At 46.6% G+C, this 19358-nt stretch overlaps 1 protein-coding gene across 4 annotated transcripts in view; it reads left to right on the top strand.

Moving 5' to 3' along the window:
• SF1 (splicing factor 1) overlaps window positions 1–19358 on the top strand; it is a 183723-nt gene that overhangs the window by 106186 nt on the left and 58179 nt on the right. For all 4 annotated transcript variants that reach the window (XM_069208007.1, XM_069208010.1, XM_069208008.1 and 1 more), the window contains exons 10-11: window positions 1790–2021; window positions 2406–2564. In XM_069208007.1, coding sequence (XP_069064108.1) covers window positions 1790–2021; window positions 2406–2564 — 391 coding nt within the window. The remainder of the gene's footprint in view (window positions 1–1789; window positions 2022–2405; window positions 2565–19358) is intronic.

Below are 19358 nucleotides of genomic sequence, written 5' to 3'. Positions count from 1 at the left end.
TCCCTAATGACATTTGTTATGGTGTTTCGAGCATTACACTTTAATGCCAAAAGGTTTTATTTTTGTTAAAGGTTTAAACGATTGTATATGTTTTAAGAGGGAGAAGGTAAATGGAAGTGCTTTAGTTAAATGCTGGGCCGCTGGAATTATATGGCAGGAAAACACTAAATTGAGGCAGGGTTGGCCAATTTGTGGCAAGAAAAATCCAGTGTTTAATTTACAATGCCAATACGTCTACCTCAAGAAAATGCGAGGCCTATTGCATTGCAAATGCTTGTTAATAAATAATTGATATGAGTAACTTTGACAAATTTGCATTTGACTTCTCCCAGCAATTAGTTGTCCCTTGAGTATGTGTGGATAGGTTGCTTGCTTGCCAGGAGCAAGCAATTGACTTGACTTGGCAGAGATTTACTTACTTTACTTACTAGTGCAAGGTAAAAAAATGTGCCACCTCCAGGTACCCACTTCATAACACTGCTGAATTTGAGGAAGAACAGAAGAGGACTGAATTTGAAGTCTGTGACCTGAAAGTGGTCCTGAAGGATAAGACTTGCTCCCTGCTATACCAAGGACAGAAGTGACCTTCAACATTAGTAAAGCTGATCTGTTCAACCTATAGCGATACAGGCAACAGTGGGGTGTTGATGTGGAGCGAAAGGGCTCTTCTGGGAGTACCCAGATGACCAGTGGCAACTGGACTTGGACAGGACCCTGTTTGCCTCTGCCGGATACCTGTGAGTTGCCCCTGGTGCCCACTGGGTTTAGAAGTGTACTTCTGGGATGGATAAAGACAAACGACAGTCAGAGGGTCAACTCTTTGACCAGGACGAACCTGGTTGGTGTATTTGATCCATTCTTCTTTGCTGCAAGTCTCAAATTGTGCCTAGGTTCCAAGGTCAGCGGCCAGTGACTTTGTGGTTTTTGGTGCTATTTAATGTATTTGTCCCCTATTGGATTTTAGTCACTATGGTGTTTTTGTGTATTACAATTGACTCTATTTTTCGAATTCGGTTTGGGATTTTTATTTAGCATTTTGACTTTTACTGTTTTGGTACTCAATAATTACTTTACTCATTGCCCTAAATTCACCCTGACATGGGTTGTGGTTATTCCTTGAGGTGGGTAAGCCACTCCATTTACTATTCCTGTTTTGAATAATCCAGTTTCTCAAAAAATACAAACGTTTTTCTACCGTCTATAATAAAAGCATGGGCTGTAGCAGAGGAAAGAGAAGCATGATGTGTGCTTTGCGGCAAAGAAATGTTCTTTGCATTTTAATACTTCGTGTTGAGATCAATCTCTACACTTTGTACACTGTTATGATCTGTTCTGAAAGTGCACTTCACCTTATGCTTGCTGTATTTAACTGCTTTACATTTTCAAAATGTAAATTTGGATAATTTGTGGATTCAGTTATGTACCTAACGGGTCTCAAACATGGGAACCTTCCCCATAGTCATGGGCCTAACCTAGACTGCAAGACGTGCAAGGTATGCATGGTCAATGGAACCCAATTCAGAAAGGAAAAACAGTTGTGCTGTATTGTGGGAACCTTTTTCTAGGGGAGTAGTACAGACTTCTTATGATAGTTTCAAATTGTCTTTCTTATTACTAAGTGCTATCAAATATCTATCAAAAGTGAAGTGTTGTAGATTCTGCCACTCCACCTCTGCTCAACTGTTGACAGTGCAGGATTGTTCATTGTTACGAATGTCAATGTTGGAAAGCTATTTCTCATGTGAAATTAAAGTTGTAATTTGTACTTAATCATTCATGCCCATATTAGAATCGCCCACCATGGATGAACTCTGCACCCTCCGAAAGCAGGCCATATGGAATGCAGAGCAGCAGTACGAACCCGGGAGGCCACAGTGGACAGCACAGTTTTAGTCATCCCATGCCCAGTATAGGAGGGCACCAGTCCTCTCAAAACCCAAGTGGACCACTTCCACCTTGGATGCAGCCCCCTCCGCTACCGATGAATCAAGCTCCACACCAGTCTGGCCATCATCAGATGGGTAGGTGAATCACTAAAATGTTTGGTGTTGGTGACTTGTGGTTTCTGGATGTGCTTAGGAGGTGATACTGTGATCTGCAATTGTCACATATAACATTCAATGTATCTTCATGAAATTCAAGGTTTTGCAATGCTCAGAAGAAAGACTTGCAGTCAACTAAGTCAGAATGTTGTGTGAAATAATATATTGTGTTCCTTGTGTCTACCTGGATCACTGTAAAAACTTAGCTTTCTGTTGGGGCAGGTTGGTTTATATGAACTGACCAGGTAGGATTGTGCAGATAGTTGTGTTTTGCAGCAGGTCTTGCTGTTAGCTATGGCTCCAACCTGATTTTAAAATTTCAAATTGTACGCTTACCAACTGTACTTTGATTTCTGCATGCAGGGATGATGCATCCTACTCACATGGGAATGCTGCCACCGCCACCTCCCCCACCTCCACCTGGTGGACAGACACCTTCAGGGCCATTGCCTCCCTGGCAACAGCAACAACAAGCTCCACCCCCCAACAGTATGTCCTCCAATGCACCGTTACCATGGCAAAGTGAGTTAAAAATGTTTGTTCTGTTAAATGTGTGTGGTGCTGCATAACTCTACCACAGTTTCACTTTAGGATTTAGCTGCCTTACTCTTTTATTTTTTATTTTTTTTAACAGCTTATCTGAAGTACCATTTTACCACTTTTTCTTTAGCTTTAAGAACTGATTGCATGAGAGCATACACAGCTACTGAAAACGCGGCCTGCTAGTATTTGATCTTAGGGGTGGGGGAGGTACATAATAGGAATTGTAGTTACATTTTAGTTGGCATAGTATATATAAGAAAACGTAGGGTGAAAGAAGCAGCAAGATATTCAAAAGTTAATGACTGCTGTGTTCCGCCAATAGATTTGAGGGGTCCATTTGAATTTACAAATGATGCCTAGTTAAGCCCACATCAAGTTACTGCACAGTGAGAATGGAATCAGAAAAGTTACCATAGTTCTTGCTTGTCCCATTTGTACAAGCTGTGGCCTACTCTCTTTGGAATTCTGCCCAGTTTATTACCATGGTAAATAAAATGCGGAACTTAACTATTGCTTTTTGGGTTCCACTTTAATGCATTTCATTAATGTATTTGATGCAGCGTTCCTTTACTGTTGAACCTCTTTGTATCTGTTCAAGTCCACTCCCCCATCCTGAAATTGTGTAGTGAGTAGATATATTGTGAACAGCTCCATTGACTTATCTCAAGGTCTTGCAAAACAGAAATTAACTTATCTTTATTTTTTCAGTAAGTTGTTTTTGTTAATGCTAATGGCGCACAGTTGTCTGATTTGCATTTGCATTTGTACTTGTTGGCTGGAGAGTAAGGAAAAATGGTTAAAATGAGTCTCTTGGTCAGCAAAAGATTAGGTGATGTATCCTACGATAGGGCCATATAATAAATATAGCATGTGTACAATTCTGTTTTATAATCTGCAGATGTTGCAGAATAATCTCAAAGCTGCAAATAAAGATTTATGGTTAAATTGGGATTAACCTGCCATTTTGTTTTCCTTTGTAAACATTTTAAGCTGTTCCTTGCCTGTTTCAGAACTAGTAGAGCTCCTTTGAGTTTACAAATCCCACTTTACTAGTTCCACAACTGAAAGAAAAGGTAAGCCCTGGCCTTCTTTAGATTCTAGTGTGAGATGTTTTGGTGAGGCCTCAATGTGTGCTTTTTTTTTTTTTTTTTTTTTTTAAACTAGTCATTCTGTAACTAGTGGCTTTAGAAGACTAATGTATCATTGCAAGGGACTTCTTTAACCAAGTGGTTTACTTGTTCACTCCGCCTTTTATCTTTGTGACAGAAAAATGAGTACCGTTAAGTTGGGTACAAAACAAAGGTTGTTTATGCTATGAGGTCTCGGGAGTAAATGTAGGCTCTAAATACAATTGTAGGAGTGAAGGTAGGCACTGTAAATTCAATAATATTAGGGGTTTTGGTGAGGTCTTTATCAAATATGCATTTGTTTTCAGCTGCTTTAGTTTAGATTTTTCTATAACTTTTGGAATAGTTTGGGATCTTTTAACTGAGCATTTTGAGTTTTTCTAATTGGTGTAAAGAAAGAAAACTACACTTTAGCATTTTTTTAAATTAGAATAATTGCAATCAAGCCGTGCTTGGGTTGTGTGTGTGTATATATGTTCGATGGCATGTGTAGCTGCAGATACACATGCCATGCATTATTCCGCCATCTAGTGTTACCAGTTGTTTTTCTTCGAAGAAGTGTTTTCAAGTCACGGGATCGAGTGACTCCTCTTCGGTTCTATTGTGCATGGTCATCGACTCCATTGTTAGTTTTCTTTCCGCTGTGTGGTTAGGACGTGTTTCCTCTCGCTCCGAGATATCGATTCGGAAAACTCACACTTTTCGTCTGTACTGTATTGATCGGGTTAATATCCCTCCATTGACACAGCAGTACCGTTGAGAAAACAACTTTGTTCGCCCTTCGAGGCGTGGGCCCAATTCGGGCCGACCGCATGGAAGCCTCATGAATCAGACTTCATTCTGATTGTCCTCGGTTCCACGCGAAGTACCTGTACACAGACCAGCATCTGGAAAGTTGGTTTAAGGAAATGCCTCCTTGGCATGGTTACCCCCTGACCTTTTCCCTTTGCTGATGCTAAGTTTTGATTTGAAAGTGTGCTGAGGCGTGCTAACCAGGCCCCAGCACCAGTGTTCTTTCCCTAACCTGTACTTTTGTTTACACAATTGGCACACCCTGGCATCCAGGTAAGTCTCTTGTAACTGGTACCCCTGGTACCAAGGGCCCTGATGCCAGGGAAGGTCTCTAAGGGCTGCAGCATATCTTATGCCACCCTGGGGACCCCTCACTCAGCACAGACACACTGCTTGCCAGCTTGAGTGCTAGTGGGGATAAAATGACTAAGTCGACATGGCACTCCCCTCAGGGTGCCATGCCAACCTCACACTGCCTACAAGTCACCCCTCTAGCAGGCCTTACATCCCTAAGGCAGGGTGCACTATACTATAGGTGAGGGCATAGGTGCATGAGCACTATGCCCCTACAGTGTCTAAGCAAAACCTTAGACATTGTAAGTGCAGGGTAGCCATAAGAGTATATGGTCTGTGAGTCTGTCATGTACGAACTCCACAGCACCATAATGGCTACACTGAAAACTGGGAAGTTTGGTATCAAACTTCTCATCACAATAAATGCACATTGATGCCAGTGTACATTTTATTGTAACATACACCCCAGAGGGCACCTTAGAGGTGCCCCCTGAAACCTTAACCGACTACCCGTGTAGGCTGACTGGTTTTAGCAGCCTGCCACACTCGAGACATGTTGCTGGCCACATGGGGAGAGTGCCCTTGTCACTCTGTGGCTAGTAACAAAGCCTGTACTGGGTGGAGATGCTTATCACCTCCCCCTGCAGGAACTGTAACACCTGGCGGTGAGCCTCAAAGGCTCACCCCCTTTGTTACAGCACCCCAGGGCATTCCAGCTAGTGGAGTTGCCTGCCCCCCCTCCGGCCACGGCCCCACTTTTGGCGGCAAGGCCGGAGGAGATAATGAGAAAAACAAGGAGTCACAGGCCAGTCAGGACAGCCCCTAAGGTGTCCTGAGGTGACTCTAACTTTTAGAAATCCTCCATCTTGCAGATGGAGGATTCCCCCAATAGGATTAGGGATGTGCCCCCCTCCCCTCAGGGAGGAGGCACAAAGAGGGTGTAGCCACCCTCAGTCAGGGTTAGTAGCCATTGGCTACTAACCCCCAGACCTAAACACACCCCTAAATTCAGTATTTAGGGGCTCCCCAGAACCTAGGGACTCAGATTCCTGGAACCTAAGAAGACTGCTGAGCTGAAAAACCCTGCAGAGAAGACAGACACCAACTGCTTTGGCCCCAGCTCTACCGGCCTGTCTCCCCACTTCTAAAGACACTGCTCCAGCGACACTTTCCACAGGGACCAGCGACCTCTGAAGCCTCAGGACTTGCCTGCATCTAGAAGGACCAAGAACTCACGAGGACAGCAGCTCTGTTCACCAAAGACTGCAACTTTGCAACAAAGAAGCAACTTTGAAACAACTCGTGTTTCCTGCCGGAAGCGTGAGACTTGGCACTCTGCACCCAACACCCCCGGCTCGACTTGTGGAGAACAATCACTTCAGGGAGGACTCCCCGGCGACTGCGAGACCGTGAGTAGCCAGTTGCCCCCCCGAGCCCCCACAGCGACGCCTGCAGAGTGAATCCCGAGGCTCCCCCTGACCACGACTGCCTGCTTCTAAGAACCCGATGCCTGGTAGGGACACTGCAGCCGCAGCCCCCAGGACCTGAAGGATCAGACCTCCGGTGCAGGAGTGACCCCCAGGTGGCCCTCTCCCTTGCCCAGGTGGTGGCTACCCCGAGGAGCCCCCCCCTTGCCTGCCTGCATCGCTGAAGAGACCCCTTGGTCTCCCATTGATTTCTATTACAAACCTGACGCTTGTTTGCAAACTGCACCCGGCTGCCCCTGTGCCGCTGAGGGTGTACTTTCTGTGTGGACTTGTGTCCCCCCCCCCCCCCCCCCCCCGTGCCCTACAAAACCCCCCTGGTCTGCCCTCCGAAGACACGGGTACTTACCTGCTGGCAGACGGGAACCGGTGCACCCCCTTCTCCATTGAAGCCTATGCGTTTTGGGCACCACTTTGACCTCTGCACCTGAGCTGCTGGTGTGGTAACTTTGGGGTTGCTCTGAACCCCCAACGGTGGGCTACCTTGGACCCAAACTTGAACCCCGTAGGTGGTTTACTTACCTGCAAAAAACTAACAAATGCTTACTCCCCCCAGGAACTGTTGAAAATTGCACTAAGTGTCTAGTTTTAAAATAGCTATATGTGATTTATGTGAAAACTGTATATGCTATTTTGCATTGGAAGTATTACATTTAAATCTTGAACCTGTGGTTCTTAAAATAAACTAAGAAAATATATGTTCGGTGGCATGTGTAGCTGCAGATACACATGCTGTGCATAGTCCGCCGTCTGGTGTTGGGCTCGGAGTGTTACAAGTTGTTTTTCTTCGAAGAAGTCTTTTTGAGTCACGAGACCGAGGGACTTCTCCCACTTTGGTTCCATTGCGCATGGGCGTCGACTCCATCTTCGATTGTTTTCTTTCCGCCGTCGGGTTCGGACGTGTTCCTTTTCGCTCTGTGTTTCGGGTCAGAAAGTTAGTCAGAATCGCGGAAAAAATCGGCGGTATTGTTTCGCTCGGTATCAGGTTAGTTACAACAAATCGACACCGAATCTTGAAGAGCTCCGGTAGCCCTTTGGGGTAATTTCGATCATCCGTCGGGGCCCGGTCGCCCGACCGCGTGCAACATCGAGACTGATGGAACGGACCCCGTTCCGATTCTGTCCTAAATGCCATAGTAAATATCCTTATACGGATCAACATTTGGTCTGTAACTTGTGCCTGTCCCCCGAGCACAAGGAGGATACGTGTGAAGCCTGTCGCGCGTTTCGGTCGAGAAAAACACTCAGAGACCGAAGAGCCAGGAGGTTGCAGATGGCGTCCACGCCGACAGGACAACAACGTTTCGAGGAGGAGGAGGAAGAAGAAACTTTATCCATCCACGAGTCGGATTCCGAAGAATTCGACGTCGAAGAACAACCAACCCGTGAGTAAGACGTCGAAACATAAAACACAAGAAAAAACTGACAAAGCCCAGGGGACGCCACCGCCAACAGGCCATGGCTTAACCCGGTAAGTAGGTGACCGTCCATCGGCACCGAAAAAGGGCGAGCTGCTGTTGAAGTCATCCGACTCCGGTCGAGATACCGGCACGCAGCAATCTCGGGACCGAGAGAGTGACGCAGAAAAAATTCTGCAACGACACAGCGGCACCGAAGTTGGTCGGCACCGAGAAGGCACGACGCCGAAAAGAAAAAAGATCTTGTCGGAGCCGAAAAAACCCAGAGACACGGTTTCGGTGCCGAAACACCCAGCAACCGAACCGAAAACTAGTTCCTACTCAGAGGAACAGGGACTGTCCTCCCAACTAAAGAAACACAGATTTGAGGAGGAATTACAAACAATAGAGCCAGATCACACGCAAAAGCGGATTTTTATTCAAAAGGATACAGGGAAGATTAGCACTCTTCCCCCAATCAAAAGAAAGAGGAAACTTGACTTCCAGCAAGGAGACAGGCAACCACAAGCAAAGGTTGTAAAGAAGGTAACTCCACCACCCTCTCCACCACCATCAACTCATGCATCACCGGCACAAACTCCACCATTAACACACTCACCAGCTCATACCACAATGAGCCAGGATGATCCGGATGCATGGGACCTCTACGACGCTCCAGTATCTGACAATAGCCCGGAGTCGTACCCAACTAAACCGTCACCACCTGAGGACAGTACTTCATATGCACAGGTGGTAGCTAGGGCAGCCGAATTCCATAATGTTTCGCTACATTCGGAGCCTATTGAGGATGACTTCCTCTTTAACTCCCTGTCCTCCACCCATAGCCATTATCAAAGCCTTCCCATGCTTCCAGGAATGCTAAAGCACTCAAAACAGATATTTCAGGAGCCAGTTAAAAGCAGAGCCATAACTCCAAGGGTGGAGAAAAAATACAAGGCTCCGTCCACAGACCCTGTTTTTCTTACATCACAACTGACACCAGACTCAGTAGTTGTGGGTGCAGCTCGTAAGAGAGCCAACTCGCATACATTAGGCGACGCACCACCTCTGGACAAGGAGAGCCGCAAATTTGATGCAGCGGGAAAAAGTGTTGCAGCGCAAGCGGCAAATCAGTGGCACATCGCCAACTCGCAAGCACTCCTGGCGAGATACGACAGGGCTCATTGGGATGAGATGCAACATCTCATCGAACAAAGAGCTCCAAAAACGTGCGCAACAAGTGGTGGAAGAGGGACAACGTATCTCGAACAGTCAGATACGGTCTTCCACGGATGCAGCAGATACAGCTGCAAGGACAATAAATACTGCAGTCACAATAAGGCACGCATGGCTGCGCACATCTGGGTTCAAACCCGAAATACAACAGGCTGTGCTCAATATGCCGTTTAACGAACAGCAATTGTTTGGGCCGGAGGTCGACACTGCAATCGAAAAATTAAAAAAGGACACCGATACAGCCAAAGCCATGGGCGCACTCTACTCCCCGCAGGGCAGAGGCACATTTCGTAAAACACCTTTTAGGGGAGGGTTTCGAGGTCAAGCCACAGAAACCAGCACCTCACAAACAAGACCACCTACCTACCAGGGACAATATCAAAGGGGAGGTTTTCGGGGACAATACAGAGGGGGCCAATTCCCAAGAAACCGGGGAAAATTTCAAGGTCCCAAAACCCCTCAAAATAAACAGTGACTCACAAGTCACACAACCCCTTCACACAACACCAGTGGGGGGGAAGACTAAGCCAGTTCTACAAATCTTGGGAGGAAATAACAACAGACACTTGGGTCTTAGCAATTATCCAACATGGTTATTGCATAGAATTTCTCCAACTCCCTCCAAACGTCCCACCGAAAACACACAATATGTCAAAACAGCATATAGACCTTCTAGGACTAGAAGTTCAAGCATTACTGCAAAAGGACGCAATAGAACTAGTACCACGTCAACAAAAGAACACAGGAGTTTACTCACTGTACTTTCTAATACCAAAAAAAGACAAAACTCTGAGACCAATACTAGATCTCAGAACACTAAACACCTACATCAAATCAGACCACTTTCACATGGTCACATTACAAGACGTAATCCCACTGCTCAAACAGCAAGACTACATGACAACATTAGATCTAAAAGATGCGTATTTCCATATACCAATACATCCTTCGCACAGGAAATACCTAAGGTTCGTATTCAAGGGAATACATTACCAATTCAAAGTGTTGCCAATCGGAATAACAACTGCGCCAAGAGTCTTTACAAAATGCCTAGCAGTAGTAGCTGCACATATCAGAAGACAGCAAATACACGTGTTCCCTTACTTAGACGATTGGTTAATCAAGACCAACACGCTAACAAAGTGTTCACATCACACAAATTATGTTATACAAATCCTTCACAAGTTGGGTTTCTCCATCAACTATGCAAAGTCACACCTTTTGCCGTGTCAAACACAGCAATACTTAGGAGCGACTATCAACACAACAAAAGGGATAGCCACTCCAAGTCCACAAAGAGTTCAAACATTTCACAAGTTAATACAGGCCATGTATCCAACACAAAAGATAATAGCAAAAATGGTATTAAAACTCCTAGGCTTGATGTCTTCATGCATAGCAATTGTCCCATACGCAAGGTTGCACATGCGGCCCTTACAACAGTGCCTAGCATCACAATGGTCACAAGCACAGGGTCACCTTCTAGATCTGGTGTTGATAGACCGCCAAACATACATCTCGCTTCTATGGTGGAACAGTACAAATTTAAACAAAGGGCGGCCTTTCCAAGACCCAGTGCCAACATACGTTATAACAGATGCTTCCATGGCAGGGATGGGGAGCACACCTCAATCAACACAGCATCCAAGGACAATGGGACATACATCAAAGGAAGTTTCACGTAAATCACTTAGAACTGTTGGCAGTATTTCTAGCGTTGAAAGCATTCCAACCCATGATAACCCACAAATACATTCTTGTCAAAACAGACAACATGACGACAATGTATTATTTAAACAAACAGGGGGACACACACTCGACACGGTTGTGCCTCCTAACACAAAAAATATGGCATTGGGCAATTCACAACCATATTCGCCTAATAGCACAATTTTTTCCAGGGGTCCAGAACCAACTAGCAGACAATCTCTCTCGGGATCACCAACAAGTCCACGAATGGGAAATTCACCCCCAAATACTGAACACTTACTTTCAAATTTGGGGAACACCTCAAATAGATCTATTCGCAACAAAAGAAAACGCAAAATGCCAAAACTTCGCATCCAGGTACCCACACAGGTACTCCCAAGGCAATGCTCTATGGATGAATTGGTCAGGGATATTTGCGTACGCTTTTCCCCCTCTCCCTCTCCTTCCATATCTAGTAAACAGATTGAGTCAAAACAAACTCAAACTCATACTAATAGCACCAACATGGGCAAGACAACCTTGGTATACGACACTACTAGACCTGTCAGTAGTACCTCATGTCAAACTACCCAACAGACCAGATCTGTTAACACAACACAATCAACAGATCAGGCATCCAAACCCAGCATCACTGAATCTAGCAATTTGGCTCCTGAAATCCTAGAATTTGGACACTTAGACCTCACACAAGAATGTATGGAGGTCATAAAACAAGCTAGAAAACCTTCCACTAGACACTGCTATGCAAGTAAATGGAAAAGATTTGTTTGTTACTGCCTTAATAATCAAATTCATCCATTGCATGCTTCTCCAAAAGATGTAGTAGGATATTTACTACATTTGCAAAAATCCAATCTAGCTTTCTCTTCCATAAAAATACATCTTGCCGCAATATCTGCTTACCTGCAAATTACTCATTCAACTTCCCTGTTTAGAATACCTGTCATTAAAGCGTTTATGGAAGGCCTAAAGAGAATTATACCACCAAGTACACCACCTGTTCCTTCATGGAACCTCAACATTGTCTTAACAAGGCTCATGGGTCCACCTTTCGGACCCATGCATTCTTGTGAAATGCAATACTTAACATGGAAAGTTGCATTTCTCATTGCCATCATATCTTTAAGAAGAGTAAGTGAAATACAGGCGTTTACCATACAAGAACCATTTATTCAAATACACAAAAATAAAGTAGTTCTAAGAACAAATCCAAAATTCTTACCGAAGGTTATCTCACCGTTCCACTTAAATCAAACAGTAGAATTACCAGTGTTCTTCCCACAGCCAGATTCAATAGCTGAAAGAGCACTACATACATTAGACATCAAAAGAGCACTAATGTACTACATTGACAGAACAAAAGTAATTAGAAAGACAAAACAACTATTTATTGCCTTTCAAAAACCTCATACAGGAAATCCTATTTCAAAACAAGGTATTGCCAGATGGATAGTTAGGTGCATCCAAACCTGCTATCTTAAAGCAAAGAGAGAGCTGCCTATTACATCAAAGGCACACTCAACCAGAAAGAAAGGTGCTACTATGGCCTTTCTAGGAAATATTCCAATGAACGAAATATGTAAGGCAGCAACATGGTCTACGCCTCATACATTTACTATACACTACTGTGTAGATGTGTTATCTGCACAACAAGCCACAGTAGGGCAAGCCGTACTAAGAACTTTATTTCAAACAACTTCAACTCCTTCAGGTTGAACCACCGCTTTTGGGGAGATAACTGCTTACTAGTCTATGCACAGCATGTGTATCTGCAGCTACACATGCCACCGAACGGAAAATGTCACTTACCCAGTGTACATCTGTTCGTGGCATTAGTCGCTGCAGATTCACATGCGCCCACCCGCCTCCCCGGGAGCCTGTAGCCGTTTTGAAATATATCTTCAACATTTGTACATTTTGTAAATATATTACTTTAACCTTCATTTGGTACATACGTATTCATTCCATTGCATGGGCACTATTACTAGCATACACAACTCCTACCTCACCCTCTGCGGGGAAAACAATTGAAGATGGAGTCGACGCCCATGCGCAATGGAACCAAAGTGGGAGGAGTCCCTCGGTCTCGTGACTCCAAGACTTCTTCGAAGAAAAACAACTTGTAACACTCCGAGCCCAACACCAGACGGCGGACTATGCACAGCATGTGAATCTGCAGCGACTAATGCCACGAACAGATGTACACTGGGTAAGGGACATTTTCCTTTTCTATACAAAAACCTATTGGCTTGGAATTGTCTGACTGTGTGTTCCTCATTTATTGCTTGTGTGTGTACAACAAGTGCTTAACACTACTCCTTTGATAAGCCTACAGCTCGACCACACCACCACAAAATAGAGCATTAGAATTATCTCTTTTTGCCACTATCTTACCTCTAAGGGGAACCCTTGGACTTTGTGCATACTATTCCTTACTTTGAAATAGTGCGTTCGGTGGCATGTGTAGCTGCAGATACACATGCTGTGCATAGTCCGCCGTCTGGTGTTGGGTCGGAGTGTTACAAGTTGTTTTTCTTCGAAGAAGTCTTTTCAAGTCACGAGACCGAGGGACTCCTCCTTTGTTTCCATTGCGCATGGGCGTCGACTCCATCTTCTGGTTCGGACGTGTTCCTTTTCGCTCCGTGTTTCGGGACGGAAAGATAGTCATAACTTCGGAAAACTACGTCGGTATTGTTTCGTTCGGTATCGGGTTAGATTAGAATCGACACCGAATCCTGAAGAGCTCCGGTAGCCCTTCGGGATAATTTCGATCCCCCGTCGGGGCCTGGTCGGCCCGACCGCGTGCAACATCGACACTGATGGAACGGACCCCGTTCCGCTTCTGTCCTAAATGCCACAGTAAATATCCCTATACAGACCAACATTTGGTCTGTAACTTGTGCCTGTCGAGCGTTTCGGTCGAGAAAAGCGCTCCGTGACAGAAGAGCCAGACGGTTGCAGATGGCGTCCACGCCGAAAGGAGAACGAGGGTTCGAGGAACAGGGAGAAGAAGCCTTCTCCTTCCATGAATCGGACTCGGAAGAATTCGACGTCGAAGAAACCGTGAGTAAGACGTCGAAGCAAGCACCACACGGGAAAACAGACAAAGCCCAGGGGACGCCACTGCCAACAGGCCATGGCTCAACCCATAAAGTAGGTGACCGTCCATCGGCACCGAAAAAAGGCGAACTGGTGCCGAGGTCGTCCGACTCTGGTCGAGACACAGGCACGCAGCAATCTCGGGACCGAGAAAGTGCTGCAGAAAAGGGTCGACACCGAGACAGCACCACCGAGGCTACTCGGCACAGACACAGCGGCACCGACTATGGTCGACGCCGAGAAAGTTCGACACCAAAAAAGAGGAAAATCTCGTCTGAGCCGAAAACAACAAAAGACACGGTTTCGGTGCCTAAACGACCAGCAACCGAACCAACAGTCAGTTCGTACTCAGAGGAACAATCACTGTCCTCCCAAATGCGCAAACACAGGTTTGAGGAAGATTTACAAACCACAGATGTAGACCACACCCAAAAGCGGATCTTCATACAAAGTGGTACAGGGAAGATCAGCTCTCTTCCCCCAATCAGGAGGAAAAGGAAACTCTATTTCCAACCACAAGAAAAGACACCCCTAGCAAAAGTGGTAAAGAAGGTAACTCCACCACCCTCTCCACCACCGGTAACTCATACATCACCGGCACAGACTCCGTCACATTCACCAGCTTATACCACTATGAGTCAAGATGACCAGGATGCGTGGGATCTCTGACGTCCCAGTATCAGACAATAGCCCTGAGTCGTACCTGTAGGAAGTTGGCTCTGTATGTGCTATTTCAAAGTAAGGAATAGCATGCACAGAGTCCAAGGGTTCCCCTTAGAGGTAAAATAGTGGTAAAAATAGATAATACTAATGCTCTATTTTGTGGTAGTGTGGTCGAGCAGTAGGCTTATCCAAGGAGTAGTGTTAAGCATTTGTTGTACATACACATAGACAATAAATGAGGTACACACACTCAGAGACAAATCCAGCCAATAGGTTTTTATATAGAAAAATATCTTTTCTTAGTTTATTTTAAGAACCACAGGTTCAAATTTAACATGTAATATCTTGTTCGAAAGGTATTGCAGGTAAGTACTTTAGGAACTTCAAATCATCAAAATTGCATGTATACTTTTCAAGTTATTGTCAAATAGCTGTTTCAAAAGTGGACACTTAGTGCAATTTTCACAGTTCCTGGGGGAGGTAAGTTTTTGTTAGTTTTACCAGGTAAGTAGGACACTTACAGGGTTCAGTTCTTGGTCCAAGGTAGCCCACCGTTGGGGGTTCAGAGCAACCCCAAAGTCACCACACCAGCAGCTCAGGGCCGGTCAGGTGCAGAGTTCAAAGTGGTGCCCAAAACACATAGGCTAGAATGGAGAGAAGGGGGTGCCCCGGTTCCGATCTGCTTGCAGGTAAGTACCCGCGTCTTCGGAGGGCAGACCAGAGGGGTTTTGTAGGGCACCGGGGGGGACACAAGTCCACACAGAAATTTCACCCTCAGCAGCGCGGGGGCGGCCGGGTGCAGTGTAGAAACAAGCGTCGGGTTTTCAATGTTAGTCTATGAGAGATCTCGGGATCTCTTCAGCGCTGCAGGCAGGCAAGGGGGGGATTCCTCGGGGAAACCTCCACTTGGGCAAGGGAGAGGGACTCCTGGGGGTCACTTCTCCAGTGAAAGTCCGGTCCTTCAGGTCCTGGGGGCTGCGGGTGCAGGGTCTCTCCCAGGCGTCGGGACTTTAGGTTCAAAGAGTCGCGGTCAGGGGAAGCCTCGGGATTCCCTCTGCAGGCGGCGCTGTGGGGGCTCAGGGGGGACAGGTTTTGGTACTCACAGTATCAGAGTAGTCCTGGGGTCCCTCCTGAGGTGTTGGATCGCCACCAGCCGAGTCGGGGTCGCCGGGTGCAGTGTTGCAAGTCTCACGCTTCTTGCGGGGAGCTTGCAGGGTTCTTTAAAGCTGCTGGAAACAAAGTTGCAGCTTTTCTTTGGAGCAGGTCCGCTGTCCTCGGGAGTTTCTTGTCTTTTCGAAGCAGGGGCAGTCCTCAGAGGATGTCGAGGTCGCTGGTCCCTTTGGAAGGCGTCGCTGGAGCAGGATCTTTGGAAGGCAGGAGACAGGCCGGTGAGTTTCTGGAGCCAAGGCAGTTGTCGTCTTCTGGTCTTCCGCTGCAGGGGTTTTCAGCTAGGCCGTCCTTCTTCTTGTAGTTGCAGGAATCTAATTTTCTAGGGTTCAGGGTAGCCCTTAAATACTAAATTTAAGGGCGTGTTTAGGTCTGGGGGGTTAGTAGCCAATGGCTACTAGCCCTGAGGGTGGGTACACCCTCTTTGTGCCTCCTCCCAAGGGGAGGGGGTCACAATCCTAACCCTATTGGGGGAATCCTCCATCTGCAAGATGGAGGATTTCTAAAAGTTAGAGTCACCTCAGCTCAGGACACCTTAGGGGCTGTCCTGACTGGCCAGTGACTCCTCCTTGTTTTTCTCATTATTTTCTCCGGCCTTGCCGCCAAAAGTGGGGCCTGGCCGGAGGGGGCGGGCAACTCCACTAGCTGGAGTGTCCTGCTGGGTTGGCACAAAGGAGGTGAGCCTTTGAGGCTCACCGCCAGGTGTGACAATTCCTGCCTGGGGGAGGTGTTAGCATCTCCACCCAGTGCAGGCTTTGTTACTGGCCTCAGAGTGACAAAGGCACTCTCCCCATGGGGCCAGCAACATGTCTCGGTTTGTGGCAGGCTGCTAAAACTAGTCAGCCTACACAGATAGTCGGTTAAGTTTCAGGGGGCACCTCTAAGGTGCCCTCTGTGGTGTATTTTACAATAAAATGTACACTGGCATCAGTGTGCATTTATTGTGCTGAGAAGTTTGATACCAAACTTCCCAGTTTTCAGTGTAGCCATTATGGTGTTGTGGAGTTCGTGTTTGACAGACTCCCAGACCATATACTCTTATGGCTACCCTGCACTTACAATGTCTAAGGTTTTGTTTAGACACTGTAGGGGTACCATGCTCATGCACTGGTACCCTCACCTATGGTATAGTGCACCCTGCCTTAGGGCTGTAAGGCCTGCTAGAGGGGTGTCTTACCTATACTGCATAGGCAGTGAGAGGCTGGCATGGCACCCTGAGGGGAGTGCCATGTCGACTTACTCATTTTGTTCTCACTAGCACACACAGGCTTGTAAGCAGTGTGTCTGTGCTGAGTGAGGGGTCTCTAGGGTGGCATAAGACATGCTGCAGCCCTTACAGACCTTCCTTGGCATCAGGGCCCTTGGTACTAGAAGTACCAGTTACAAGGGACTTATCTGAATGCCAGGGTGTGCCAATTGTGGATACAATGGTACATTTTAGGTGAAGGAACACTGGTGCTGGGGCCTGGTTAGCAGGGTCCCAGCACTCTTCTCAGTCAAGTCAGCATCAGTATCAGGCAAAAAGTGGGGGGTAACTGCAACAGGGAGCCATTTCTTTACACAAGCCCCCCCCAGCCCACAGGCCAGGAGACTCAGCCCAAGCTGGGAGAGTCTTCCTAGTCTGTCAGGCGAGGAAGAGTAGGAGAAATAGGCTGGTTAGTTGCAGGGCCTACTCTGCCTTACATCCTTCTGTTCAGGTCATTCCCTTTGGGGAACTGACCTACTTCCACAGTGTTAGGACCTAGTCTGAATTGCCTCTTGTCTGCCTCTTCAATGTCTCCACCCATTCTTTCTATTTTGGTCTTAGAGGTATCCACCTCTGCTAACCTTATCTTGGCCAGGGTTACCCCTAGCTTACCCAGAGAGGTTACCCAGAGCTGGAGTAACCCCACCATGACCAATAGGGTCAGGGGGCCTAACTTGCTATTTGGCATGGGGTCAGACCACCATGCTAAGGATAGTGCAGCCATAAAGGCTAACACCCAGCAGAGGCCACTGACAGCTGTCAGTGCCCAGAACCACACCTTTAGCTCTTCACCTAAAAGGGAAGGGGCTAAGTTACAGGCCTCTTTGGGTTCAGGTTGCCTGTCTGCTGTATTAGAGTGGGGGGTTACCACATCTTGTAGTAAACACCCTTCCTCCACTCTTTCTTCTGTTAGCTGAGGAGCCACCCACTCAGGTTTAACAGTTGCCTGACTAGCCAGGACTTCTTGTGGGTCAGGTTGGACTTTATCAGGGCCATTTTTGGAGTTCTCCCCTACTGGAGCAGAATCTCCTTGGCTTGCTGTAACCTTGGCTAAAGGTTGTCCACCCTTCCTACTCTGTTTTCTTTTCTTCTTCTTCTGGGGCCTGCTTGCATTTACTGCAGAGGCAGGACTTCCAGAATCCTTGGGAGAGGACTGGCACTGGACCAGTTCCTCTCTTGGGCTCTGACTAACCTCTGGGTAGTCATTTCCAAGGAGACAATCAAGGGGGAGGTCTGTACTGACTACTACCCTTCTCCAGCTAAGAGTGCCACCCACTTCTATGGGTACTAAAGCCACAGGCCTCTTAGTGACCCGGTCTAGGCTAACTCTTACCCTGGCAGTCTCACCTGGGATGTACTGGTTTGAGAGCACCAGCCTGTCATGCACAATAGTGTGACTGGCACAAGTGTCTCTCAGGGCAGTGGTGGGGATTCCATTCACCAGTAGGTGGTGGAAGTGTCTACTTCCCTCTGGAATCTCCAACTCACCTGTTGGGCCCTGTTTCCAGTTGAAGGCTATGAAGACCTCCTCATCTGAGGAGTCATCTCCCATGGCTACACTGGTTACCCCTGGAATTTTGTTCTGGGGTTTGTTTTTGGGACAAGAAGTGTCCTTGGTGTGGTGCCCAGACTGTTTACAGTTGTGGCACCATGCCTTAGTGGCATCCCAGTTCTTACCCTGGTACCCACCTTTGTTTTGGGTTGTGTCTTGGGGCCCACCCACCTGTTCTGGTTTTTGGGGGCCTACAGAGGACTCTTTTTCTTTGTTTCTAGTGTCACCCACTTTCTCCTGGGGAGTTTTTGTAACCCCTTTCTTTTGGTCACCCCCAGTGGAAGTTTTGGTTACCCTAGTCTTGACCCAGTGGTCTGCCTTCTTTCCCAATTCTTGGGGAGAAATTGGACCTAGGTCTACCAGATACTGATGCAACTTTTCATTGAAGCAGTTACTTAGAATGTGTTCTTTCATAAACAAATTATAAAGCCCAACATAGTCACACACTTCATTTCCAGTTAACCAACCATCTAGTGTTTTTACTGAGTAGTCTACAAAATCAACCCAGGTCTGGCTCGAGGATTTTTGAGCCCCCCTGAATCTAATTCTATACTCCTCAGTGGAGAATCCAAAGCCCTCAATCAGGGTACCCTTCATGAGGTCATAAGATTCTGCATCTTTTCCAGAGAGTGTGAGGAGTCTATCCCTACACTTTCCAGTGAACATTTCCCAAAGGAGAGCACCCCAGTGAGATCTGTTTACTTTTCTGGTTACACAAGCCCTCTCAAAAGCTGTGAACCATTTGGTGATGTCATCACCATCTTCATATTTTGTTACAATCCCTTTGGGGATTTTTAGGATGTCAGGAGAATCTCTGACCCTATTTAAGTTGCTGCCACCATCGATGGGACCTAGGCCCATCTCTTTTCTTTCCCTTTCTATGGCTAGGAGCTGCTTTTCCAAAGCCAATCTTTTGACCATCCTGGCTAACAGGGGGTCATCTTCACTGGAGTTATCCTCAGTGATTTCAGAGGTGTTGGTCTCTCCTGTGAGGGAACCAGCATCT

The sequence above is a fragment of the Pleurodeles waltl genome, chromosome 9 (genome assembly GCF_031143425.1).
Source record: "Pleurodeles waltl isolate 20211129_DDA chromosome 9, aPleWal1.hap1.20221129, whole genome shotgun sequence".
Lineage (NCBI taxonomy): Eukaryota > Metazoa > Chordata > Amphibia > Caudata > Salamandridae > Pleurodeles > Pleurodeles waltl.
Note: the sequence above shows the minus strand (reverse complement) of the source record. Positions and strands in the feature narration are given on the sequence as shown.